Source organism: Podarcis erhardii, assembly GCF_964252035.2.
Source record: "Podarcis erhardii genome assembly, chromosome: 13".
NCBI classification, from domain to species: Eukaryota; Metazoa; Chordata; class Lepidosauria; order Squamata; family Lacertidae; genus Podarcis; species Podarcis erhardii.
In genome coordinates this window covers 4,976,481-5,003,521 of record NC_138502.1, presented here as the reverse complement: position 1 = coordinate 5,003,521, position 27,041 = coordinate 4,976,481, and the positions used below count along the sequence as shown (strand labels likewise).

The 27,041-nt window shown below is 47.8% G+C and overlaps 1 protein-coding gene across 1 annotated transcript; it reads right to left on the bottom strand.

The window, feature by feature from the left end:
* Positions 1-4,209: 4,209 nt before the first annotated feature.
* On the bottom strand, positions 4,210-26,533 carry SLC22A17 (solute carrier family 22 member 17). Its single transcript, XM_081835719.1, has 10 exons — positions 26,363-26,533; positions 24,310-24,649; positions 22,540-22,643; positions 17,333-17,487; positions 14,956-15,121; positions 13,048-13,181; positions 12,367-12,472; positions 10,283-10,506; positions 8,076-8,187; positions 4,210-6,192 (listed from the first exon to the last, which is right to left on the bottom strand). Exons 2-10 carry the CDS (start codon positions 24,637-24,639, stop codon positions 5,877-5,879), a joined length of 1,647 nt encoding a protein of 548 aa, XP_081691845.1. The 5' UTR covers positions 24,640-24,649; positions 26,363-26,533; the 3' UTR covers positions 4,210-5,876.
* Positions 26,534-27,041: the final 508 nt, after the last annotated feature.

The following is a 27,041-nucleotide window of genomic DNA, read 5'->3' as shown; positions in this document are numbered from 1 at the left end:
CCTCCTTGGTGGCAGCGAAGGCAGAAAAGAAGGCGTATTTTGCTGCCTCCATTGTTCTGGGTCCCGTCTGGCCTGAAGGAGGTGGTGGAAAAGACGGAAGCTCACTGTTGACTTGTTTGCAAAGCATTTTGAGGATGAACCTTTAATTCCCTGGAACCTTGGCTGCTGTTAACAGCAGATGGATCTCAAGGCTTTCGCAGAACACAGTCTAGTGCTGTCGCGTTGGATGAGTTTCGCTTTGTAAGGCTCGATGGACAAGGTTATCAGGATTAGTCAGGAAAGCCACGTGTACTCTGGGCCCTTGCCTAAGAAGGCCTTAATCCAGCTCCCTGGCCCAGCCACTTGTCTCCTCCCTGTTTTTATCAGCCACAAGGGACAGGGAGTCAGCACAAGTGGCTGTTTTGCCTGATCCAAGCAACTGGAGGGGTGAATGCTTCCTTAGAAGAGACGGAAATGTTAAGTAACTATATATATATATAATTTTATTAGTTTTTTAACATACCATTTTCAACAGTAATTAAACATCTTATTCACCTTACTCAATTTTTTACACCTTATTCAATTTTTTTGACTTCCATCAGTCCTGTCTGAAAATTTTCCAGTCTAATCTCAGTATGCATTTCTTATTTTCCCTATTACATTTCAAATTCATAACCAATATCTCTATCTTTTTCTACTTTGTAACACTTCGTATATTTCTCCTTACAAAACTTATTGTAGTCCTACTAGCGTAATTTGTTGATTGTTGCTCTTCAAATAATTCATATACTTCTTCCAATCTTCTGTAAATCTCTGGTCCCACAGGTTTCGAATCCTTCCTGTCATTTTGTCCAATTCTGCATAGTCCATGAATTTCGTCTGCCATTCTTCTTTCGTCAGAATTTCTTCTTGCTTCCATTTCTGGGCTAACAGTACTCTTGCCACTGTTGTTGCATATAAGAACAATTTAACATCTTGCCAAGACAATTTAATGTCTTGGCCTATAATACCAAGTAAAAATGCTTCTGTTTTTTTAAAGAATATGTATTTCAACATCTTTTTCATCTCATTATATATCAGGGAAATGTTAAGTAACTACTGGCCAGTTGCCAATCTCCCTTTGGGAAGGGTTCTAGAGCAGGTGGTGGTGGACCGGATCCAGGAGCTCTTAGAAAAAAAACTGAATTTCTAGATCCATTCCAATCAGGGTTTTGGCACAGAAACTGCTTTGATTCCCCTGTATCAAGCCTGCTTTGATTGCCCTGTATCTTAATACCAAGTTTTGGGTCGGTGGCACCACTTGGGGTCATTCTGGTCCTACTTGGATGCTCATTTCTGGAGGGCAAAGTTTGGGGAGCGGTCTCCAGGGCCCCTGGCGTGGGGGGCTCCTCAGGGTTCAGTTTTATTCCTCATCTTGTGGAGCACTGAGTTATCTAGAGGTTTGGAATTTCATTGTCAACAATATGCTGACACCCAGCTCCACTTTACATCTGGAAGTGGGGCAGCGGATGTGCTGGGCCACTGCCTTGCCTTGGTGATGGGCTGGATGAGAGCCAACAAACTGAAGCTCAATCCAGATTAAGACTGAAGCCCAGCTATGCCCCTATCTGGGCAGGGATAACCTAACCTGTTGTCTCTGCTCTCATAACCAGGTTTGGAAACTTCAGCTCATGCCGAATTAGGAGGCCATTTTGAGCCTCTTGCACCAATCCTGGCTCAATCGCACTGGCTGCCAATTAGCTTCTGGGCCCAATTAAGTGCCGGTGTTTGACATACAAAGTCTTAAGCGACTCAGGACTGCAATACCTCAAGGACTACCTCTACCCATATGAACTGACCCTGCGATCGGCACCTGAGGCCCTTCTTCGTCTGCCTCCACAAGAGGTCTGATCGGGCAGCAACACTAGGATGGGCCTTTTTTTTTCTGTGGTGGCTGTGTTTGTGCCAGAGAGGCTCACCTTTCTCCCTCATTATATATCTTTAGGTCCCAGATGAAAACATACTTCTCCCAGGCCTTTGGATGATCAATATTCTATGGCCTTGGAAATGTGTTGGGTGTGTGTTATTGGTTTGTTTTTATTACCCATTTTGTGTTCTCATGTATTTTTATATTGTGAACTATCCCGTGATCCTCAGGTGAAGGGGAGTATACAAATTTAATAAATAATAATAGTAATAATATAGTCCCATGGGAGCAATGCTACCATTGTGGGATTTAGAAGTCTGGTGCAATGGAATTAGCTTCTGCTGGAAATCCTGGCCATCTTTGGGGGAATCTGCAGTATGTGTGTGTGAGAGAGAGAATATACAGTGGTACCTCGGGTTACATATGCTTCAGGTTACATACGCTTCAGGTTACAGACTATGCTAACCCAGAAATATTACCTCAGGTTAAGAACTTTGCTTCAGGATGAGAACAGAAATCGTGCAGCAGCGGCAGCAGGAGTCCCCATTAGCTAAAGTGGTGCTTCAGGTTAAGAACAGTTTCAGGTTAAGAACAGGCCTCCAGAACAAATTAAGTACTTAACCCGAGGTACCACTGTACAGGCAAGCCCCAAACGTACTGCCTGAGCTTGGCCGTGTGTTGCCTTTCTGCCCCCTGGTTTATTGGTCTACATACTTCTCTAAAACAGCTCTTCTGTCTTCGGAGTGGCTGGATCACTGCCAGAAATGCTCTGCTTGCAGGCTGCAGATTTTGCGTACCTCCTACTCAATGCTTTCTTGCTGCAGGAATTTTCCTGTGTTTTTTTAAAAAAACCCCTACTTCAATGCAGCACAGATTTCTCAGCATAACAGCATGTTGCATAACTGGATTGCTGGGTGCCCCAACAACAGAGATGCAAGAGAGGGGCAGTGTGTTAACTTGTCCAGTGAGCTGAGCAGGACCCCCTATATGCAGCAGGAGCTTTTCACACATATGACCATTGTGGGGGTACAGGATTATCCTCCGTCCCATCTTCCCTGAACTCACTGCTTGGAGTTGATGGGAGCGGGAGTCCTGGACCAACAGGTGCAGAAAAACGGGGGGGGGGGGTTGTCCCAAATATTTTTTTACCATAAAGGGTTATGTGTGGGGAAGAGTATTGTGGGATGCTGTAAATGTGGGTCTTGTCAGAGTGCAGCCCTGCCTTTTCACACGTCGAAAGGACAAAACATGCTCTGGAAAGCATGAAGAATGATGGAAGAGGTGCCAGAAGTCCCCTGCTACAGCTGACTGAAAAAAATGCACAATCGGGTACCATAATAGAAAGCAGGGAGGTTGAAGTAGAGATAGGTAAAGGTAAAGGTAAAGGTATCCCTGACCATTAGGTCCAGTCGCGGCCGACTCTGGGGTTGCGGCACTCATCTCGCTTTATTGGCCGAGGGAGCCGGCGTACAGCTTCCAGGTCATGTGGCCAGCATGACTAAGCCGCTTCTGGTGAATCAGAGCAGCGCACGGAAACACCATTTACCTTCCCGCCGGAGCAGTACCTATTTTTCTACTTGCACTTTGACATGCTTTCGAACTGCTAGGTTGGCAGGAGCAAGGACCGAGCAACGGGAGCTCACCCCGTCACGGGGATTCAAACCGCCAACCTTCTGATTGGCAAGTCCTAGGCTCTGTGGTTTAACCCACAGCGCCACCTGCGTCCCTAGAGATGCTTAGGTGTGTTTAAAGAATTTTTACATGGCGAGTCAAGGAGAGATGAGCAGCTCCCATTTACTGCAGAGTTTGGAGACGTCTCTCATTTGCGCATCGAACAGGGAAATGTGTTTCTGCAGCAACTTTGCACCTGCCCTGTTACCAGCATTTGAGCAGCAAACTTGTTGGGCATGCCATACAAGAAACCCAGTTGGCTTTTCCATGCAAGGACCTCTCAGGGCAGCCTTCTCTCCAGATGCTTCGAACTACAAATCCCATCAGCCCCAGGTTAGGAGGGGATGCTTTAGGGCAGGGGAGCCTCTGCACACCCCAAGGTATTGAGAACGCCCAACTCCCACCATCCCTGCCCATTGGCTATACTGCCTGGAGTGGGAAGGAGCTGAAATGTTGTAACATCAGGAGGGCTGTAGGCTCCCTACCTGCGCTTGAGGGAAATGCTAGCATTTTGGGGGGGGGGGCGCAAGGGTCCTGGGACAGTTGCTGCTCCATGCTGAGGAAGGGCATCAGCTGCAGTTGCACCCCAACTCCATGAGAAACCCGGACAAACGTTTCTAGCGCCGCCAAAATAAATGGGGCAAAGCAAAGGATTCTCAAGTGTCCCCCCACTTTAATTTGTATTTAGCTTATTAACAGTCAGTAGTTTGTTTCCCGTAGAAAGCAGTCAACCGTCTTCCCAGAGTCTCCTGTGTGGGTTGTGTTTTGAGTTGCCAAAAGAGCAGGTGGAGTGGCCCAGTCTGTTCCTTCCCACATTCAGGCATCTCTTCCCCCCCCCTCCTCGGTGATAAAAATTAGCATTTTCTTTGGGCCCAGAGGGGTGGAACAACCAGTTGTACTTGATGTGGTGTGCATGTCAATGCTTTATAAAGTATACAAATAGGCAGGGAGGAGGGAAGAGAAGGAATTAGGTTTCTTGCTCTTAGTGCTGGAAGTAAGGCTGCAGCTCACTGCTTCCTTTTGGCAGTAAGGAAGCAGAAATCAATCAGGGATTTGCTCCCTCCAGGATGGTAAAACGGGGAAATGCTGCCCAGCTTATAAGAGGCAATCCTGACCCCCAAGAATTGAGTAATGGCCATGGAGTGCAGCAGGGGATTGTGGGATAGGGATTGAGTGAGCAGCCATCTTTCGCAAGATCATGGAGAAGAATATAGAACAGCCCACTTTTACAAGGCTCTTGCTTCCATTTTGGGGTTAAGTCAACTCTGGCAAGAGTGACATTCAAAGCCCTTTGTACACGGAGATGTGCTATCAAAACGACGACTGAATGTAGTGCATAGGTTGAAAGCTCTGGCCCTGACTTTGAAACTGGCCCGTAAACGTTCCATCTTGGCCTCAGTTTCCTAAATCTGTAAAATGGGAACAGAAACAATCTGATCCGAATGAATCCTCTATGGTTCAGTATCTTGGGGCAAGTTATACCCCCAAGATGGTTAAATATCCAATACTGTATGGATGTTTTTTTCCAGACTGGAGTGCAGCCAAGCATTTTAAGGAAAACACTACAAAAACAGATGGGAGGTGAGGAAACACCTCTCTAAATCTGGCACCCTATTATTTCTGCCCGGGCTCCTGGGCCTTTTAACACCTGACTGCCAGAAATCTGGCAGGGAAATAATAATAATAATTTATTATTTGTACCCCGCCCATCTGGCTGGGTAGCTTTCACTAGTCCCCCATTCTCCAATTTGGACAGAGCTTCACCTGTCAATTTCCACTTGAAGAGGCAGTCAAGACGAGGGATCAAGGCAGATAGCTGCTCTTTCGGGGCAGGGAACTCGGAGAAAGGACCTGGCTTTCTGGAAATACTGTACCTAGGAGCTTATTATTACTGCACACGGAGCGGTCTTGTTTTGTAAGGGTTCACTGTCCCAACCACGAAAGCCTGCATGGTGGGGGGGTGGTCTCGGGCCGGGCCTCGTCCGGTGAGCTACACCGAATCGCCAACTGAACTGCGTGTGTGCGAGGAGCGGGGGCGAGCCAGTTTGTAGGCTTATTATAAACAAAAGAAAGGAAAAAAAGATAAATGATCAGCGCTGCTAATGGTTTACCCCCACCCAGCCTGTGACACGGAGGAAAGGGCAGCTCTCGGGCTGCTGGTTCTCATGCTAGGCCACAGAACGAAACTGGAAAATGTGGAGGCCGCTTGGCAATGTCTTCTTCTGCCCTTGCGAGGCCTCAGTGAAGTCCCAAACCAGGCAGCGGGCAAAGGAGGTCCAGATCCAGCCAGGGCGTGTGTACGGTGGCGGCAGAGGGTGCATCAGCTGGCCGGGTTCGGCGTGGACAGCAGAGGCACGTCGTCCCGCCGGGTGGCTCCTTCTGAGTCCCGGCTTTCTCCTCCTCCGGCCCGGCGTAGCAGCGAAGGCCTCCGGTAGAGTTCCCCGTCGCGAAGGCCCTCGGGCAGCCCCTTCCGCTTGCTCTCGGGCAGCAGCATCAGGCAGAGGAGAGCCAGGATGTTGAGGGAGGCCAGGACGATGTGCTCGAGGAAAGAGCCGTGTTGTTCTCGCAGCCGCAGCAGAGGGGCGCTCAGGCCGCCCAGGGACGCCACGGCCAGGATCAGGCCCAGGCCCTTGCCCCTGTGGAGGGAGACAGAGAGAGGGCCTTGGTGACGTGAACCCGAAACCAGCTGCCATAGGGACGTTATCGCCAAGGTCGCGGAGCTCAGCGTGCCTCAAGGACAAGGCTGAACAAGGGCTCTGCGGATGTTGTTAATCCTTGCTCCTGCGTTATCTAACAAAGTTCTCCAAAACAGGTGGACGGCGAAGGCTAGAGAAAGAGCTGTGAGCGGAAGGGGGGTCCTTTTCTCAAGGCTGCCGTAAATGGAATGAAAGAGAATATAGAATTGTAGACTTGGAAGGGACCCTGAGGGTCATCCAGACCAACCCCCGGCAATGCAGGAATCTGAACTAAAGCAGCCATGCCAGACGGCCGTCTAACCTCTGCTTAATAATCTCTAGAGGAAGGGGAGTAAACAAGCATGAGGGGGAAATGAAAATTCTTGCACTCCTAAAGTGCTTGGTGGCTTATGGAGTTTCGAAGGACATTTTACTTGGGTTAGTCACAAAACGTTATGCAGGGCACTGAAAGATGAATCCCGGCTGCTAAATACACCTCAGCTCCTGCCATTCGCCTGCCTTCCTCACTCTCGGCATTTTAGAGAGCTCAGCAAGCTGTGCCCATGTGCCGATGTTCCCAGTCTGAAGGACTAGAAACTTATTTTATTTTATATATAATTTTTATTACATTTTCTGTATTACAATTTAGAATACTCATTTAAACATCCTTAAAATATCAGCGAACTTCCCTTCTTCGCTTTCCATGGTTCATTTTGCGTATCATTAATCCCTGCCTATTTTACAAAAACTATACCATTCAGTATTCCATTATTACATCCGTCAAAACTTACTCACACAGTTGAACTTATCTTAATGCTGCCAAGGTTTTCAAGTGGACACAATTTGCCCCCATATATTCAATAAACATTTTCCAATCTTCTCTAAACCTATGTTCTTCTTGTTCTCTTATTCTGTATGTTAAGCCTGAAAGCTGCACATATTCTGTCAGCTAAAGTTGCCATTCTTTTTTAGTTGGTACCTCGCTCATTTTCCAGGGACTAGAAACTTTTTATTTAAAAGGACAGCATGGTTTTCATGAAGCAGAACTCTGTCCTGATACCAGTACCAAATTCTTTTAGTTTCTTTTTGATTTTTATAGTTCTTTAGATATACCTTCTGCTTTAATACTTTTTAGTTTTCCAAAATGTTTTATAGATTCTAAATGATTGCGCTCCACCCTATTTATGCTGGTCTACAACCGTAATAAAGATTTGATTGATTGAGTACCAAATTCTGTGCATGTGTGGCAATGCCGCACGAATTTATAGAGACACAGGAATACACTGCTGGTACATCTAGGATTCCCAGCCCTACCTTCAGATGTGAGGAGTTGAACCTGGAACCTTTCAAAGCAGGCATTAGACCAGGCATGGCCAAATTTGGCCCTCCATCTGTTTTGGGACTACAATTCCCATCATCCCTGACCACTGGTCCTGTTAGCTAGGGATGATGGGAGTTGCAGTCCCAAAACATCTGGAGGGCCGAGTTTGGCCACGCCTGCTTTAGACCCTACTGAGCTATGGCACTTCCTCACCTTCAGCTGCTGGGGAAGTGAAATAAGGAGAGCAACAAAATGGTCACAGCATGAGGGCTAGAAACATGAAAGAGAAAAATGGGGGCCAGGGCGGCTGTTCCCAAGCAGTTGGCAAAAGAAGGGTGGACTGTACTACCAAAGGAGATATAACCAGGGTGGAGTTTTAAAATAGGGCAACCTTCTCACAGTTTCACAACTCCCCGTCCACAGCTGCACCGTACATGATGGTACAGCTTCTTTCCCCCAAAGAATCCTGGGAGCTGTAGTTTGTTAAGGGCCTGAGAGAGGCCTCTTGCTCTCTCCACCTCACCTGATCACAGTGGGGATGACCTCGGAGGCGAAGAAGATGCTGAGGGATCCAGCTGCGTGGGAGGAGAAGAGGCCAAGGATGGAGAAGGTTCTCCGCGCAGCATCGTTGAGATCTGCAACGAGGAGGGAGGGAAAGGGCAGAAACAGGGTGAAAAGGGGACACCAACCGGTGCCTAAGAAAGGTCTCAACCAACAAAAGTGGCTCCAAATATTTTTCCACTCAAAGCAGAAGAAGCTTACCTGTTCACCTATACCTCTATATAATATATCAAAAGCATATAATAATACTTTTGGCCTTTAACTATCTGTGGTCTTTTCAAAGCGGGTGGGGTGTTTTAAATGTTTTTCTTTATCCTCTTAGTTTTAATATATCTATGTGGGGTCTTCTGTCTGTCTGTCTGTTTGTTTGTAAGTTGCTTTTTGCCCTGGGCAAGATAAAGCAACTAACCAATTACAGTGGTACCTCGGGTTACATACGCTTCAGGTTACAGACTCCGCTAACCCAGAAATATTACCTCGGGTTAAGAACTTTGCTTCAGGATGAGAACAGAAATCGTGCTCTGGCGGCGCAGCGGCAGCAGGAGGCCCCATTAGCTAAAGTGGTGCTTCAGGTTAAGAACAGTTTCAGGTTAAGAACAGACCTCTGGAACGAATTAAGTACTTAACCCGAGGTACCAATGTATGATCATTATTCTTATGGTGGTTTAAAATGTGAAAACACAAAAATACATAACCCACCAACAAACAATAACAAAAATGAATAATAATAATATGCAAATTAAAACAAGAAAAATATATCCTTTGAAATATAGAAATTACGTGCAAAGACATGACACTAATTAGCCCTGTATGAGATGGAGCACAGGTGTGACTCAACAGGGCTTTATATGTTGTTGTTCTACTTAATTTCATTTCTAAACTGCTTTATATTTTTAGCGGGAAAAACCTCGAAGCGGTTTATAACCTACATTAAAACATCAAACAAAACAATCAAGAATAAAACACGACTGAAGAAAGTCAAGTATACATTCAAAGCAACATACTTAACAGGAGATAATATCTTTAAAAGGTTTCAAAAGGAAACATTGCAAACGAGGTCAACTACAGAATCATAGCTGTCAACTTTTCCCTTTTCTTGCGAGGAATCCCATTCGGAATAAGGGAATTTCCCTTAAAAAAAGGGAAACGTTGACAGCTATGTACAGAATGCACATATAACACAGCTAAGTTAACAACAACAGCAGCATCGTTATCTTAAACATGTCAAAAGAAAGCATCACTAAAGGAAATGAAGGTTTAAATTCATTCGCAAGAGGCTAAAAAATTATCACATGCATAGAAGACATTGAGAGTCAGGCCTTGATCAAGCAGTACCTCCTCACCTGCAACTTGTGATATTTCAAAGGGGTGAGACCCATTCTAGATGGCAACAGACTGAACACTGCCTCTCTAATTACAGAATTGCATACTGACTGTACCTCTGACTTCTATAGATCTAGCTTCACTTTGCTGGATTTCATTTTACTAATCTGAGGGGCCGTTTCTGCCCAGCAGCAACTTCTCCATCTACATTTTTTTTAAAAAGATACTTTATTTTATTTTGACAAAGTGATAATCATGAATAAGTAAGAACAAAAATGTGCACCCTACCATTGAGACCATTCCAACTATCCAACCTCCCAAAATTTCAACCCCTTTCCGTTTTATTCTACAGGCACCCTCCATATCTCCTCAGAATAATTTCTCCTGCATATTTCTCCTGCCTTACCTTAATGGCACATGTTAATTTATCGTTCATAGCTATATCCCACACCGCTTTATACCATTCTTCTATTTTATATTCTGCTTGCCCCTTCCACTTCCTAGCTATAATAACCCATGCAGCTGTCAATAAATTTGTGAGCAAGTCCTTCTTAGATTGCGAACCTTCTACCCCATCGTAAATTGATAATAATGCAACCCCTGGACTTTCGGGTCAGCTTCCCATCTGCATTTAATGGGGGGGGGGAGAATAAACAGGACTGGTTGTTATCAGCCTACTGAGTCCTCGATCTGCGGTCATGTCTCTGCAATCTGCCTAGTGCATCTTTCTGGAAGGGCAGAGGAGGCCGGCGACACACATCCTCATTTTGGGCGTGACCATGATTGCAAATTAAAGTCACGAGCGGCTTTTTTTTAAAAAAGGAAAAGGAAGTCAAAGCGACTTACACTCTCCCAGGCCCAGCAGGATCAGGGAAGCGATGCCGGCCAGCGTGGTGGTGAGGAGGAGAATCCCGCGGCGTCCGTAACGGTCCACGCTCAGGCACAGGAAGAGGCAGGCGAGGCCCGCACAGCCAGATGACAGCAGGTAGCAGAGGTAGAAGTTGGCCCGTGGATCCTCCAGGGATTCCCAGGCCAGCAGGTAACAGTGGCAGATGGCGTGGGCGATGAATCTGGAGAGGTGCCATGCAGAAAACAACAACAACAACATCAATGCAGTTTAGTTTTTTGTTTTTTACAGTGGTACCTCAGGTTAAGTGCTTAATTCATTCCGGAGGTCCGTTCTTAACCTGAAGACCACTTTAGCTAAGGGGGCCTCCTGCTGTTGCTACGCCGCCAGAGCACGATTTCTGTTCTCATCCTGAAGCAAAGTTCTTAACTTGAGGTAATATTTCTGGATTAGTGGAGTCTGTAATCTGAAGTGTATGTTACCTGAGGTACCACTGTATATCCAATTTTGGGGGGATTGGAGGGAATGAAAGGTGACCCGGAAACTACAACTAATCCAGAATGCGGCAGCCAGACTGGTGACTGGGAGCGGCCGCCGAGACCACATAACACCAGTCCTGAAAGACCTACACTGGCTCCCAGGACATTTCTGAGCACAATTCAAAGTGTTGGTGCTGACCTTTAAAGCCCTAAACAGCCTCAGCCCAGTATACCTGAAGGAGCGTCTCCACCCCTATCGTTCTGCCTGGACACTGAGGTCCAGCTCTGAGGGCCTTCTGGCGGTTCCTTAACTGTGAGAAGTGAGGATACAGGGAACAAGGCAGAGGGCCTTCTCAGTGGTGGCACCTGCCCTGTGGCACGTCCACCCACCAGATGTCAAGGAAATAAACAACTATCTGACTTTTAGAAGACATCTGAAGGCAGCCCTGCTTAGGGAAGTTTTTTATGTTTGATGTCTTACTGTGTTTTTAATATCCTGTTGGTAGCCGCCCGGAGTGGCTGGGGAAACCCAGCCAGATGGGCGGGGTACAAATAATAAATAATGTTAATATTGAAAGCAGCTTGCGGGAAGAAAATGAAGCCAAACCAAAAACACCCCAATGGAAAACAAAAAGGAAACAGAAGAACAAAAATTAAAGCAGCAGGATTTTTTTAAATATAAAAATCATGTAAACGTAGAGTTGGGAGAAAATAACAGGGAAAACTGACGAATACCTTTAAAAATATTTTAAAAAGACCAACCAAACAGTGATCCACTCAGCTGTGATAAAGTTGTAAATGGTAGTGCATAAATCTCATAGTTTCTCTCAAGGGAAGTTGAGATGAAATTGTATGTTATAAAAAGGAAAGGAATTAGGACCACTGGAATGGTTATATGCATTCTAGATCCTTGCATGGTGCAATGGCTGATTAAAAGTTCCAAAAGAGTGGATCCCTATGTTAAAAGCCACCTGGTGGTCTGTGATCCCCGCTAGGCTGCATTCCCCATCGTTCTGCCCGGACACTGAGGTCCAGCGCTGAGGGCCTTCTGGCGGTTCCCTCCCTGTGAGAAGTGAAGTTACAGGGAACCAGGCAGAGGGCCTTCTCGGTGGTGGCTCCTGCCCTGTGGAACGCCCTCCCATCAGATGTCAAAGAGATAAACAAACGCCCTCCCATCAGATGTCAAAGAGATAAACAACTACCAAATTTTTAGAAGACATCTGAAGGCAGCCCTGTTTAGGGAAGCTTTTAATATTTAATAGACTATTGTATTTTAATATTCTGTTGGAAGCCACCCAGAGTGACTGGGGAAACCCAGCCTGATGGGGGTATATATGTATGTATGTATAAATAAATAAATAATAATTAATAATAATAATCAAGAGAGGAGACTCCAAATCCAGGTTGTTGGCTCTCACACCCAACTCACAAGTCTGGGAGAACATGCGAGTGCCAAAGGGCCCCAAAAGGTACTGCTCATTTCACCTCTACGAGGTTTTCCCTCACCATTGAATAACTTCCTCATCTCAAAACCCCGTATATACCTCCCTGACCCCCACCGATGCCAAGACTTTCTGGTTCAGGACAAAGAAAGGTGGACTTACGTAGTGAAACCGAGGATGAGAACATTCTTCCAGATGTTTCTGCAGGACAGCACGGCCCGGAACGAAATCTGGGCTGCAGCGGGGAGGTGGCAGGCATTATCAAGTTCTTCAGAAGCAGATTTGGGGGAAAACACACAAAATAAAGGAGTTGAAAAGAAGGGCATTCCACCCATGAGGAGAAGCTACAGTCACATGGCTCTCCTCCTGTATTGCTCCTTTTGCAGAAATCTGTGCAAAGTCTTCATTTATTAAATCTGCCAGGACAATCAAAAGGCATCTCTCATTTTCAAAACTCGCCAGGAATTGACCCCAGACATTTTGCAGCCTCCCTCTTTGCAGTTCGTGACAGGCCTATAAATTCTAATTTTCTTGCTGCCTATATAATCTCTTGCGACTTTCATTTATGTTGCTCTGCCCTGTAATATGTATCTGAATAAATGTGCTTCATTTCCTTAAAAATCAAATCAAATCCCTTTGCTTTCTTAATGCTGGTTATTGTCCGCCTCAATAAAGGTTTGAGAGATATGTATATATTTTTATAAATATTTTAAAGGAGCAGGTGGAAAGGAGGGCAGAGGCTTTCCACTTCACCTAGAGCCCAGTTCTTCAAGCAGAAATTGGCATGCCCTCTGTAAAATCCTTGGATCAAAGCCCCCTCGGCATGCTCTTCTTGAGACTCACCTTCCAAGGCCTCCTGAGCCTCCGACTCCTGGCTGCCACTGCCCTGAGCCAGGGCTATCAGGATCTCCTTGGCTTGGGCTGTCCGTCGAGTGGCCAAGAGCCACCGGGGTGAGTCTGGGTACAATCCAGGGCACCTAAGCAGGATCGGGGCGGAGGGGGGGGGGGAATCAGGGTTATCAGGCAGTGTTAGAAACTGAGATATGAAAGCTAGGAGCTAAATGACACCTTAAACCTAGGTTATGGGCGCAACAACGGAATGTCTAGGCACACTTTTTAATAACAAGAATAGAAAGCTGAAAATGAATGGACTGCAGCTAAAATTTTATACAGTGGTACCTCTGGATGCGAATGGGATCCGTTCCAGAGCCCCGTTCTCATCCTCAAGCGAATGCAACCTGCGTCTGCACGTGCCACGATTCACTGCTTCCGCGCATGCGTGTGACGTCATTTTGAGCGTCTGCGCATGCGGCAAAACCCGGAAGTAACGCGTTCCTTTACTTTCAGGTCACCGCGGAGTGTAACCTGAAAACGCTCAACTTGAAGCATATTTAACCCGAGGTATGACTGTATTCATTTTTTGCATAGTCTAATCCTCATCTGAAAACTGCAGAAAACAGCAGCAGCAGCAGCAGCAACAACAACAACTTATTATTTCTACCCCTCCCATCTGGCTGGGTTTCCCCAGCCACTCTGGGCGGCTCCTAACAGAATATTAAAAACACGATAAAATATCAAACATTAAAAACTTCCCTAAACAGAGCTGCCTTCAGATGTCTTCTAAAAGTCAGATAGTTGTTTATTTCCTTGACATCTGATGGGAGGGTGTTCCACAGGGCAGGTGCCACCACCGAGAAGGCCCTCTGCCTGGTTCCCTGTACAGTGGTGCCCCGCAAGACGAATGCTTCGCAAGACGGAAAACCCGCTAGACGAAAGGGTTTTCCGTTTTGGAGGCGCTTCGCAAAACGAATTTCCCTATGGGCTTGCTTCGCAAGACGAAAATGTCTTGCGAGTTCCTGCGGTTTTTTTCCCCTTCCCCCCCTTTTTCTAAGCCGCTTAGCCGCTTATCAGCTGATCCGATAAGCCGATAAGAGCCGCTAAAAGCCGCTAAGCTGCTAATAGCGCTAATCCACTAAGCCGTCAATGGGCTTGCTTCGCAAGACGAAAAAACCGCTAGACGAACAGACTTGCGGAACGGATTAATTTCGTCTTGCGAGGCACCACTGTAACTTTAATTCTCGCAGTGAAGGAACCGCCAGAAGGCCCTAAGCGCTGGACCTCAGTGTCCAGGCTGAACGATGGGGGTGGAGACGCTCCTTTAGGTCTACTGGGCATTTGAGGCCATTTAGGGTTTTAAAAGTCAGCACCAACACTTGGAATTGTGTCGGGCGGTAGTTTCCCATGCCGGGTGCAACTAGCAAAAAGGCTTTCAGCCTCATTATAACAACAGCAAATTATAATACAATTACTAATACCAATCATTCAGATGCCAAATTATGTAACTTAGGTGGTTCCCCGCATGCTAGAATTGGTGGTTTGATGATGTACTTTATTCCTGCGTCCCCAAATCTTATGAATTACGCTCCAAGCAAAATAGCAATCCCTTATACAACAACAGCAATATTAATGACTTCCATTTGTATTGACACATTAAATGATTTATAAATCTACAGGTGAAGCGTTCAAACTATAGCCTGTCCGTGATGTTTCTTTTTTGTCCTTGTAAAATTTACCTTTTCCTGGTTGTTGCTGTTCTCCTTCATGCCTTAGGTGGAGCTAATATCCCTTTCTTATAATGAGGCTATTATTGCATTATTGTAATTGAAAACTAATAAAAATATTATCCCCCCCCCCCCAAAGGCCTTCTGCCTGGTTTTGGCGAGAGGTTTCAGTGGTGCGCCCACAACTTACCCATAGAGGAGGCAGAGGCCCAGCCCAGCCGCCATGACGCCCTGCAAGACCCTCCAACCTCCACACGCCAATGCCAGCCCCAGAAGAAGGAAGTGCCCCCCGACCATGAGGAGGTCCGCCGCCATGGTCACGGGCAGCCGCTGTGGGGGGCAGCACAGCTCCAAGCCTGGAAAGGAAGAGAGGCAGAGGCTAAGTCAAGGCATGGCCAGGAGAAAATGACGGGGGGCAAATTTCTAAGCTGCAATTAAATATTTTCCGGGGGTAACAGAGTGGCGGTTGACATGGAAAACAATGAAAATGCCAGATGAAAACATCAACGAAACTCCCTAAACCAGGGGTGCCCAATCGTTTTTTGGCCATGCCCCACCTAGGTAAAGGTAAAGGGACCCCTGACCATTAGGTCTAGTCACTGACGACTCTGGGGCTGCGGCACTCATCTCGCTTTATTGGCCGAGGGAGCCGGCGTACAGCTTCTGGGTCATGTGGACAGCATGACTAAGCTGCTTCTGGAGAACCAGAGCAGCGCACGGAAATGCCGTTTACCTTCCCGGTGGAGTGGTACCTATTTATCTACTTGCACTTTGACGTGCTTTCGAACTGCTAGGTTGGCAGGAGCAGGGACCAAACAACGGGAGCTCGCTCCGTCGCGCAGATTCGAACCGCTAACCTTCTGATCGGCAAGTCCTAGGCTCTGTGGGTTAGACCACAGTGCTACCCGCGTCCCTGGTATGCTCCACCTAAGCATCTCTAAAATCCTGATGCGCCCCCCCCCATGACATATAATTCCTATTATTCAAAAAGTGAACTCCTATTCACGTGGAGGAAGCCTAAAATGCCATCAACTGTTAATAACTCACTCGAATTTCCCCCCTTAAAAATCAAATTGTTGGGAACCATGGCCCTAAAGCTAAGTAAAAGAGCAAAACTAAGTATAGTCTTGGATCTCGAACGCCTTGGCTCCCGAACGATCAAAACCTGGAAGTGCGTGTTTCGGTTTTCGAATGGTTTTCGGAACCCAAACGTCCGACGGGGCTTCCGATTGGCTGCAGGAGCTTCCTGCAGCCAATCAGAAGCCATGCTTTGGTTTCTGAACATTTCGGAAGTCGAACGGACTTCTGGAACGGATTCCATTCGACTTCCAAGGTACGACCGTATCTCACAGAGTTAATATTTAAGAGTCAAACTCCCTCAGGGTTAAAGTGTCTGCTTTGAACGCAGGAGACCCCAGATTCAAATCCCTGCAGGCATCTCTGGGTAGGACTAGGATAGAGCCCTGCCTGAAATTCAGGAGAGCATTTACCAGTCTACTAGATAAGGTCATTTTCTCGCCACTGCCCCCTTGGTTCCAGCAACTCATCTCCAGTGCCTACTTTGTAAAAATGCCTGAAAAACCGTGGTTTGCACAATCCACTAAGGAATATAATAACGCAAAACAGCAACAATCCATTGCACAACAAAACAAATTCCTTCCAGTAGCACCTTAAAGACCAACTAAGTCAGTTCTTGGTATGAGCTTTCGTGTGCATGCACACTTCTTCAGATACACACTTCTTCAGATATACCAAGAACTGACTTAGTTGGTCTTTAAGGTGCTACTGGAAGGAATTTGTTTTGTTTTGACTATGGCAGACCAACACGGCTACCTATCTGTAACTGAATCCATTGCACCTTTAGGTTAAAAAAAAGGTAAAGGGCCCCTGGGCAGTTAAGTCCAGTCAAAGGTGACTATGGGGTTGTGGCGCTCATCTCGCTTTCAGGCCAAGGGATCTGGTGTTTATCCACAAACAGCTTTCCGGGTCATGTGGCCAGCAGGACTAACTGCTACTGGCGCATGGAGGACCGTGATGAAAACCAGAGCGCACAGAAACGCCGTTTACCTTCCTGCCGCAGCGATACCTAATTATCTACTTGCACTGGTGTGCTTTCGAACTGCTAGGTTGACAGGAGCTGGGACAGAGCAACGGGAGCTCACTCCGTCGCGGAGATTCGAAGAGGCTCAGTGGTTTAGACCACAGTGTCACCCGCGTCCCAACAATCCATTGCACCTTCATTCAAACCCCAATTAAAACTATTGAATGAATGCAACAAAAATGATGCGTTTTAATTAATGCAACCAAACAAAGCTTCATTCAGCACCAGCAGCCTGACAAGTCGGGTGGTCATTTACACCCGCTGTCCCTTGCCTCTTCACACCCCCCTAGTGATACTCACCGCCTCCCGGGGGCTGCAACACCCATTTGGAGAATCACTGAGCTAGGTGCACCAATGACTTGATTCAGCACAAGGCAGCATCTTGTGTTTCCAATGCTGCAGCCTGCAATGGAGGAACCCTCCCAACCGATGGATTCGCTTGCGCAACGTACGAGAGGATACTCACGGCTAAGGTAGAGGGAGAGCTGCATGCCCCCTAGCATCGCCCCCCAGAGGCAACGGCCCAACATGAAGACGGAGGGTGAGGCAGCAAAGGCAGCCAAGACGCCCGCAGGGCAACCCAGGGCCAGGGCCAGGAGGAGGGTCCCGCGCCGCCCCACGCTGTGGATGAAAGGACAAAGAGGGTGAGAGGTTGCTCTGCCGATTCTTCTCTCTCTCCTTCCTAGCCCAAGCTCCTCCGAGTCTTCCACAAAGGTCTGGATAAAAAGGTCAGCTTTGTGACTTTCTTGAGGAAGCAGCTAAGCAGTAAACCCTATGCAAATCCAGGCTCAGGGATTTTTATTATTATTTTCATCAAGGTTCGGGGATTTGTTTATTTTTTAATTGTAAGTTGTGTGTCCTCGTTTCTCGGTTTGATCCTTTTAAATGGTTTTGTATGTTTTGTGGTAGAGTCGTACCTCGGAAGCGGTTCCAGAAGTCCACTTGACTACCAAAATGTTTGGAAACCAAAGCGCGGCTTCCGATTGGCTGTAAGAAGCTCCTGCAGCCAATCGGAAGCCGCAGAAGCCCCGTCAGACAATCAGGTTCCAAAGAACGTTCGCAAACTGGAACAGTTTGCAGCATTTGGGAGCCAAAACGTTCGACTCACGAGGCGTTCAGGATCCAAGGCACGACTGTATTTCATGCATTGTGACTTGCCGTTATTTTTATTGATCGTAGTGTAGTAATTTTTGTATTCTGGGTCTTCATTGTAAACCATTCAATTATTACCTGCTGATATTTAATTTTACCTTTTCCTATATTTGAATGGGTTATTGAATATTGCATTGTTTGCTTTAAGTCATTCATTTTAAAGTTATGTTTTTATTACGACTTTTTTTGAACCGGATCAGATTGTTGTTACGGGTGTGATTTTTTGCTGTCTTATTTTGTTGTTTCTTCAGCTCGCAAGCTGCCTTGTGCAGAGTACACTGGTATCTCAGGTTAAGTACTTAATTTGTTCCGGAGGTCTGTTCTTAACCGGAAACTGTTCTTAACCTGAAGCACCACTTTAGCTAATGGGGCCTCCAGCTGCTGACGCGCCGCTGGAGCCCGATTTCTGTTCTTATCCTGAAGCAAAGTTCTTAACCCGAGGTACTATTTCTGGGTTAGCGGAGTCTGTAACCTGAAGTGTATGTAACCAGAAGCATATGTAACCCGAGGTACCACTGTAATACAGAAAGGCGGGGCACAAATTAGAAGAGAAATGAAATGGGGGAAAATGAAATCCTGAGCGGAGTCCCTAAGGGGGACGCATGGCGTCTGGTACGCCTCTTTCCGGCAACTCCTGCAGCCAAGATGGCGCCAAAAGTCTCGCTCTGCTTTTCCTTGTGCTACACCAGCAAGACTGAGATGGGGGTCTTGTCGTCTGGGGAGCCCAGGACTTCCACGACTCAGGCTGGGGCCCTGGGGGGGGGGTCACTCTGGGGCTGCTAACGCAGCAGTCTGACTTCACCCCCAGTGGCGCACTCCACTGAGACAGAAGGATGCCAGCAGCAACCATTAAGAAGAGGCTGGCTGCTGGATCACAGGCGAAAAGGGCTTTCCATCTCTAGCCCATCACCAGACGTCCCAAGGAGAAGCCCCAAAGCAGGATTTTTTAAATATTTATAATTTATTAAGGTGATTTTAATTAAAAGAAATAAAGAGATACCGGGGGGTGGGGGGAGGAAAAGTGAGAGGGCGTAAAACAACCACCACAAAGATACACATAAAAGAGAAAATATGCAATAAATAAATGAGAAAAGGTTTTTTATGTATGCCACTTCTGCGGCCCATGTTTTGTTAGCCCTCAAATGGAAAACGAGGGGGGGTCCCAACTAAAGAAGAGCGGCAACTTAAGCTGACAGAATATGCGCAGCTTGCGAACCTAACATACAGAATAAGAGAACAAGAAGAACATACATTCAGAGGAGATAGGAAAATGTTTATTGAATATATGGGGGCAAATTGTGTCCACTTGAAAACGTTGGCAGCATTGAGATAAATTCAACAGTGTAAGTAAGTTTTGATGGATGTAATAATGGTATACCGAATGGTTTAGTTTATGTTAAATACGCAGGGGTTTAAGATTTGCAAAATGAACCATGGAAAGAGGAGAAGGGAAGTAACTGATATTTTAAGGATGTTTAAATGAGTATTCTAAATTGTAAAACACAAAACTTAATTTTTCATATATATCCATATATAAAATATAATCAATATAGAATATATTGTATAATCAATAAACGATATTCCCATACATTCTTGTATAAATTAGTATAGTGTTATTGTCCTAGTGCTTATGTAAATGTGACTAGCCTACCACATTTTGCATAAACTCATTCCATATGTTATTGTATTTATCCATACGGAGTCTGCGGCTGCCTTCATAAATTACCAGTGATGTCCTATCGTCAGTCCATTGACTGAAGGGTAAAGGTAAAGGTAAAGGGACCCCTGACCATTAGGTCCAGCCGTGGACGACTCTGGGGTTGCGGCGCTCATCTCGCTTTACTGGCCGAGGGAGCCGGTGTTTGTCGCAGACAGCTTCCGGGTCATGTGGCGAGCATGACTAAGCCGCTTCTGGCGAACCAGAGCAGTGCACGGAAACGCTGTTTACCTTCCCGCCGGAGTGGTGCCTATTTATCTACTTGCACTTTGACGTGCTTTCGAACTGCTAGGTTGGCAGGAGCAGGGACTGAGCAACGGAAGCTCACCCTGTCGCAGGGATTCGAACCGCCGACCTTCTGATCGGCAACTCCTAGGCTCTGTGGTTTAACCCACAGCACCACCAGCACTGAAGGGTATCCTATCTTTATTTTCCCCGTTCCCAAAGCAGGAGTTGAGTATAGCAGCACTCTCTCCGCATTTGTGGCTCCCAAAAACTGGCACTCAGAGACAGGCTACCTCCAACAAGGGAGAGGGAATATAACTATAGTCACTAGTAACTGGCAATAGCCCTATAGCCTCCATTCACCTGTCAGATCCTCTTTTGAAGCCACTTGTGGCCATGAGAGGAATGTTGGGAAATTCAGGAGGCAAAAAAAAAGCGTGCTGCTTCTCACAGCGCCGAGTTAAACTGTGGAACTCACTCCCACAGGAGGAAGTGACGTCACCAACTGGAATGGCTTTAAAAGAGCGTTGGGCATGGTCATGTACAGGGCCGGATTTAGGTCTGATGAGGCCCTCAGCTATTGAAGGTAAAGGGGCCCTTTATATGTCCAGTTGTCCTTTGTCAGCAACAAATTGTCGCTGTTTTTTGTGTTGAATATATGCTATATAGTAATTTATGGACCTCATAAGTATCTCAAGCCACTTGCCCACGTTGCCATGCAACCAGTCCATGCAGAATGTAGGCACCCTATATATAGAAAGGAGCAAAGATGCGGTGGTCAGGGGGGATTGCTATGAGGAATTATGAAAAATGCAGCATTCCATTTGTGTCAGCGAAGAAAGCATTGCTTTGACTGGGCTTGCGTCATTTGACACGATTTCTGATCTAATCCTACAAGCCTCTGCACCTCTGCCATTTGCTTTCTCTACACCTGACAGGCACATATAAGCATTCTGAAACACAGACCAGTTGCTTCACCAGGCCATAAAGATAGAAGGTAGCTTTGATGTAGCTTTTGCTAGTTTTGTTAATCTTTAGATAGATCTTAAGGGCCAAGAACAGAGTTTACACAGAGATGTGTCTTTCTTTACTATGGGTTTATGACCTTCGGGGGTACTAAATGCATTCCTCCTTGGTTCCTTTTTATTTAGCTTAACCATGTCTGCATGCTCAAGTAGGAAATAGTTTCTCTGTAGTTAAAAGGATTTCTCTGATCTGACTTTGTCCCACGTGGGGGATTTTTCGAAATGCTCAGAGGAAATCTGATTGGTTCTTACAAACGCTGTGTTAAGAGTGCTTTTGTTAATAAAAGGGACCAGGGCCGGGGTGTGACAGGATTATTATTCGCACTTCCTCCCAGAGTCTTGCTGGCCAAGCCTTGTGTGTATTTTATTAACCAGGGTCCAATCCTTCCTTTCGCATCGGAATGCAACACAAACCAGTGATATTTTAGGGAGCGGGCTAGGCCCATGACTTACATCATAGGAGCCTGCACAACACAAAACACTGTTGCTGTATGTCGGTTTTCTTTTATTTGTTTTTTATCTTATATTTTGGAAATGTACATCCAGTTTCTTCTCCCTTTAATTTTTTTTGGGCCCCCAAGAGAGTGGGGCCCTAAGCTATAGCTTGTTTAGCTTATACGTCTACTGCAATTATTAAGTTTGCAGATGACCCCACCAAAATGGGTTTAATAACAGGTGGAGACGAATCAGCGTATAGAAGGGAGGTCCAAAAATATCTCCATGGTGCCTAGGGAACAACTTGCACCTTAATATCAGCAAGACAAAGGAGATGGTGTTGGACTTTCGGAGGAAGAGAGGAGAACTAGCCCCGCTGTACATCGGGGAGGGCTGTGTGGAGAGAGTCTCTTCCTTTGAATTCCTAGGAGTTTATCTCAGTGAAAATAAATACAACCCAGGTGGTTAAGAAAGCCCAACAGAAACTCCATCTCCTCAGAGTATTGCAAAAGAACGATGTCAATCAACATTTGATGATCTCCTTCTACCGGTCCACAATAGAAAGTGTCCTTTCATACTGCATCACAGTGTGGTACGCTGGTTTGACATCAACTTATAGGAAGTGCCTACAGAGGGTGGTGAATACAGCACAAGATATTATGGGCTGTCCTCAGGAGAGTGAGGAAAATTCTCAGGGATGATACACACCCTGGCTGGCACTTTCTTGATCTCCTGACCTCAGGCAGAAGATATAGAAGCATGATTAGTCACACCAACAGGGTAAAGAACAGCTTCTATCCATGGGCTGTTAGGCTGCTGAATGAAAAGATAACAACAGGGCAACTGACTTTCGGGTTTGGTGGAGGGGAATTAAGACTCATGTAATCTCACTGTACACAAGTTGTACAAGTGACAATAAAGTATTTCAATACATAAATCCGGCACTGGTCATGTAGGATAGAAGCTGAAATGGATGTGCTTGACTGAATGGGCCACTGACTAGATCCGGCAGGCTTTCCTTATGGATCTTGTGGGAGCGAATGCCATCGTCTTCATGACAAATGGCTTCCCCTGCCAGCTGCCCCATCGACAGGCCCGCTGCCTCACCCTCTGGCTTACCTGTCTGCCAGGTGTCCCAGCAGCAGCGCCCCCGCGGCAAAACCCAGGAGGAAGCAGAGCTGCTCCAAGGGAACAATCCAGCCACGGAAACAGTCCAGGGACCACTGAGGAGAAAAAGAGATTAAAAGCAGCGGAACAATGGAGAGCATCACATTTATAGGAGCGCAGAAATATGGGTGGGTGGATTCAGCCCCTCTCAGAGGTCCAGAGAGGCCCGGGTCACTTCCAGCTTTTGAGGCCCATAGATAAAGGTAAAGGGACCCCTGACCATTAGGTCCAGTTGTGACCGACTCTGGGGTTGCGGCGCTCATCTCGCTTTACTGGCTGAGGGAGCCGGCATACATATTCCGAGTCATGTGGCCAGCATGACTAAGCCGCTTCTGGTGAACCAGAGCAGCACATGGAAACGCCACTTACCTTCCCGCCAGAGCTGTACCTATTTATCTACTTGCACTTGACGTGCTTTTGAACTGCTAGGTGGGCAGGAGCAGGGATCGAGCAACGGGAGCTCACCCCGTCGCGGGGATTCGAACCACCGACCTTCTGATCGGCAAACTCTAGGCTCTGTGGTTTAACCCACAGCGCCACCTGCGTCCCTTTTTGAGGCCCAGAACTGTAACTAAAATAAAAAGGACCACCAGCCAGTAGAGCAAGAAACTCTTAATCTTAGGGTTGTGGGTTCAAGCGCCACGTTAGATTCCTCCATTGCAGGGGGTTGGACTAGATTGCCCTCGGGGTCCCTTCTAACTATGATTCTGCAGCCCCCCACAAAAAACAAATCCAGGTTCCCCCCGTCCCAAAGAGTGAGTGGTTTGTTTCTATAATCAGCTGATGGGAAAGGTCTAATCCTGTGCCATCAGAACCAATATATTTATTAACATGTATATGCACATTTCTCAGTATTTAATATGCCAAAATCTTTATCAGCCATATAGATTTTTACCAAATGCTTCTCTTATTTGCTTAAATTTGCAGCTCTGAGTTGAGAGAGTTGCAACGCATGTAAAAACGGGTTGCAAAAGTTACCAATAACCCCCAAATGAACAAGGATCTAAATTTGAGATCCTAGAAGTCTGGGGGTCAAATTAGCCCTGAATGGATGCATTCTTGCGTCAGCAGACGTCAAAGAGCAGGAAGGGAGGATGGGGCAAGTGTGACCTACAAGTGTGACCCCCATGTTCCCCGATCCTGGTTTCAGGATCTGGCAGTGACTATCCAGCAGCACAGGAACAGGGAGAAAATACCCCATACATGCTCAGGAGCACTCCTGTCACCATGGCTCAGGTGCAATATTATTATTATTATTATTATTATTATTATTATTATTATTATTATTATTATTATTATTATATCATGTAACTCAGGTTGAGCCAAGCGTTGAAAGCCAGTTTGTGGACTGGCTCCAATTAACTGCTTTGTGTAGGAGTGAAGGAACATGTTCTGTAAGAAAGTTTCTGGCACTATATATATATATATGTGTGTGTGTGTGTGTGTGTGTGTGTGTGTGTGTGTGTGTGTGTGTCTGCCTCCTTTAAAGAGCTAAGAACAGGCATAACTGGTTATTCCCACTCCATCCATTTTACAGACACAAGCACCATGTAATGTAGCCGGCCCAAGAGCACATTCTGTTAAATTCCCCGGGATTTGAACTCAGGTCTCCTTGGCCTAGCACGAAAACCATTGCACCCCTCTGCCTCTCCTGGGTACGGCGAGGGGGGGGCAGGAAATGGACCTGGGTGGCAACGTCGAGAGGGGATTTGGGGCTCTCACCTCGGTCACCGGATTGTTGGTGAGGGCCGGGAGGCCCCCGTATTCCCAGCTCTGGCAGCGGGGGTCCCAGCAGGTTGCGTTGTCCGGGAACTGGGTGCTGTTGGGATCCCGGCAGTGGCGTGGAGGCGTCAGAGTGAAGAGGGCGTCCGAGCCGGCTCCGAGCCCCAGGAGGAGGCATGGCAGGCAGGTCAGGGCCAGGAGGAGGCGCTGCCTTCGCCCCCCAGCCCCCAGCCGCCCCAGAAGCCCCTCAAAAGATGGGGGTCCTTGGTCAGAAGCCGCAAAGTCCCTCCGCGGGCCCCCGGGGTCCGGGGTCGGGGGGCTGGTATCCATGGGGCAGCGTCTGCAGTGAGAGAAAGAACAGATCGTAGAATCTTGCAGTTGTAAGGGATCCCCAGGGGTCATCTAGCCTAACCCGCTACCATGAAAAAACCGTTGACGCTCAGCAACGTCTCTCTGCACCAAGGAGCCTTCAGTCGAGAACAGGGGTCCCCAAACTTTCATAGAATCATAGAATCATAGAGTTGGAAGAGACCACAAGGGCCATCGAGTCCAACCCCCTGCCAAGCAGGAAACACCATCAGAGCACTCCTGACATATGGTTGTCAAGCCTCTGCTTAAAGACGTCCAAAGAAGGAGACTCCACCACACTCCTTGGCAGCAAATTCCACTGTCAAACAGCTCTTACTGTCAGGAAGTTCTTCCTAATGTTTAGGTGGAATCTTCTTTCTTGTAGTTTGGAACCATTGCTCCGTGTCCGCTTCTCTGGAGCAGCAGAAAACAACCTTTCTCCCTCCTCTATGTGACATCCTTTTCTATATTTGAACATGGCTATCATATCACCCCTTAACCTCCTCTTCTCCAGGCTAAACATGCCCAGCTCCCTTAGCCGTTCCTCATAAGGCATCGTTTCCAGGCCTTTGACCATTTTGGTTGCCCTCCTCTGGACACGTTCCAGTTTGTCAGTGTCCTTCTTGAACTGTGGTGCCCAGAACTGGACACAGTACTCCAGGTGAGGTCTGACCAGAGCAGAATACAGTGGCACTATTACTTCCCTTGATCTAGATGCTATACTCCTATTGATGCAGCCCAGAACTGCATTGGCTTTTTTTAGCTTTGACCCCAGTTGTTCGCGAGCGTCAGACTACGGCCAGGAAGACCTGGGTTCGAACCTGAAAGCAGAAGGAATGGAAGGGAGGGAGGGAGGGAGGGAGAAGAGCAGGTGGCAGGAATAGGGAGGGCCTGGAAAGGACACACAAGGGGGCTGGACTGTGGGGCAGAGCAGGAGAAGAGATCCACACTTATCTTGCTCAGGGGTAGAGCATGTGCCTTGAATGCAGAACGCCCTCAATTCAATCCCTGGGATGTCTAGGGTGAACTATGAGTGGAATGAAGGGGGCGGGCACTGTGGTGTTGCATAGTGGTTAGAGTGTCCTCGGATTAGGACCCGGGAGAGAGACCTGGGTTTGAATCCCCACCTGGCCAGGAAGGTGTGACCTTGAGCCCAGCCACCCACCTCTTAGCCTAACCTACTTTGCAGCGTTGTCCTGCGGATTAATGGAGTGAGGCGGCATGGGGAGCCCCATAAGACCCACCCCCTTGAGAAAAAGGTGGGGATAGAAATGCAAATATACAGGGGGCGGAGGTGGGGGTGGGCAAAAAATCGGGTGGGTGGGGCCGATTTGGCTGCAGGGAGCGAAACTCATAATAACTGCGTGTGTTTGAAGGGTGGGGAGGGTCCAAAAGGGGGGAGAAGGGGGAGTGGGTGATGGAGGGAGCCGGGAGAGGGAGGGGGGACCCATGGCGTGGAGAGCCGAGGCAGGCCTCCTGTTTCCGCATTCCGGGTCCCAGGGAGGCGGAGAGAAAGAAAAAAATAGGAAGAGGGAGAGCGAGGCGGGACATGGGGGGGGGGGGAGTAGAAGTCTTGGGGGAGAAAAGAGAGAAGGGTGGATGGATGGATGGATGAGGCCGGAGGAGGGATGGAGAGGGGGGCGCGCGGAGGAAAGAGGGAGAGCAAGGGAGACAAAGGACAGGCGCCCCGGGTGCCCGGACTCACCACCAGGCGCGGGGCGAGGGCGGGTGTCCGCGCTCCGGGAGGGTCCCCATGGGCGAAGAAGGGGGCTGGAGCGGCGGAGGCGGCCGTGGGGGGACGCTGCGCCCCGAGATCGGGCTCCGTGCGCCTCCGGAGGCTGGGATCGCGCAAGGGGGCGACGCAGGCCGGGGCGGAGCGAGGCTGCCTCCGCCCCCCACGGCCGCGTCCCCCGGCACAGCCCGCTCCGCCCCGCAACCTCCAGCCGGGCAGGGAGAGCGGCCAAGGGCGAGAGCGCGATCCCCGGCGCTTCTCTCCCTCTCCAAATGCGCTCAGCCAGTGCGCCCCGCGCCCCGCGCCTCTTGGCACACCAGCGAGCCCGGATTAATCGCAACCCGTCTGCTCCAGAATCTCTTTTTAAGGTCTAGCTCAGCTCAGGTTTCGCTGGCCAACCCGGCGCAGCTGGTTGGGTCAAAGGGATCTCCTGGAAATGTTTGGCCTTGCCAAGGCAGTGTGGCACAGTGGTTAGAGTGCTGGGCTAAATCTGGGTTCAAATGGCTCTTTGGCCACCAGTGGCGTAGCGTGGGTTGTCAGCACCCAGGGCAAGGCAAGTAATTTGCGCCCCCTAACCCGTGGATTTTAGCAGGGGGCAGAGCTGCAAGTGCGAGCGCACCCCCCCAGATGTTGCGCCCGGTGCGGCCGGCCC

Coding starts and splice junctions, on each gene's coding strand:
- SLC22A17 (XM_081835719.1), bottom strand. CDS start 24,639: ATGGATACCAGCCCCCCGACCCCGGACCCCGGGGGCCCGCGGAGGGAC. Junction 13,182..14,955: donor GGCCTCTGCCTCCTCTATGG/GTAAGTTGTGGG, acceptor GATCCTGCTTAG/GTGCCCTGGATTGTACCCAG. Junction 10,507..12,366: donor CTCATCCTCGGTTTCACTAC/GTAAGTCCACCT, acceptor GCACCTCTCCAG/ATTCATCGCCCACGCCATCT.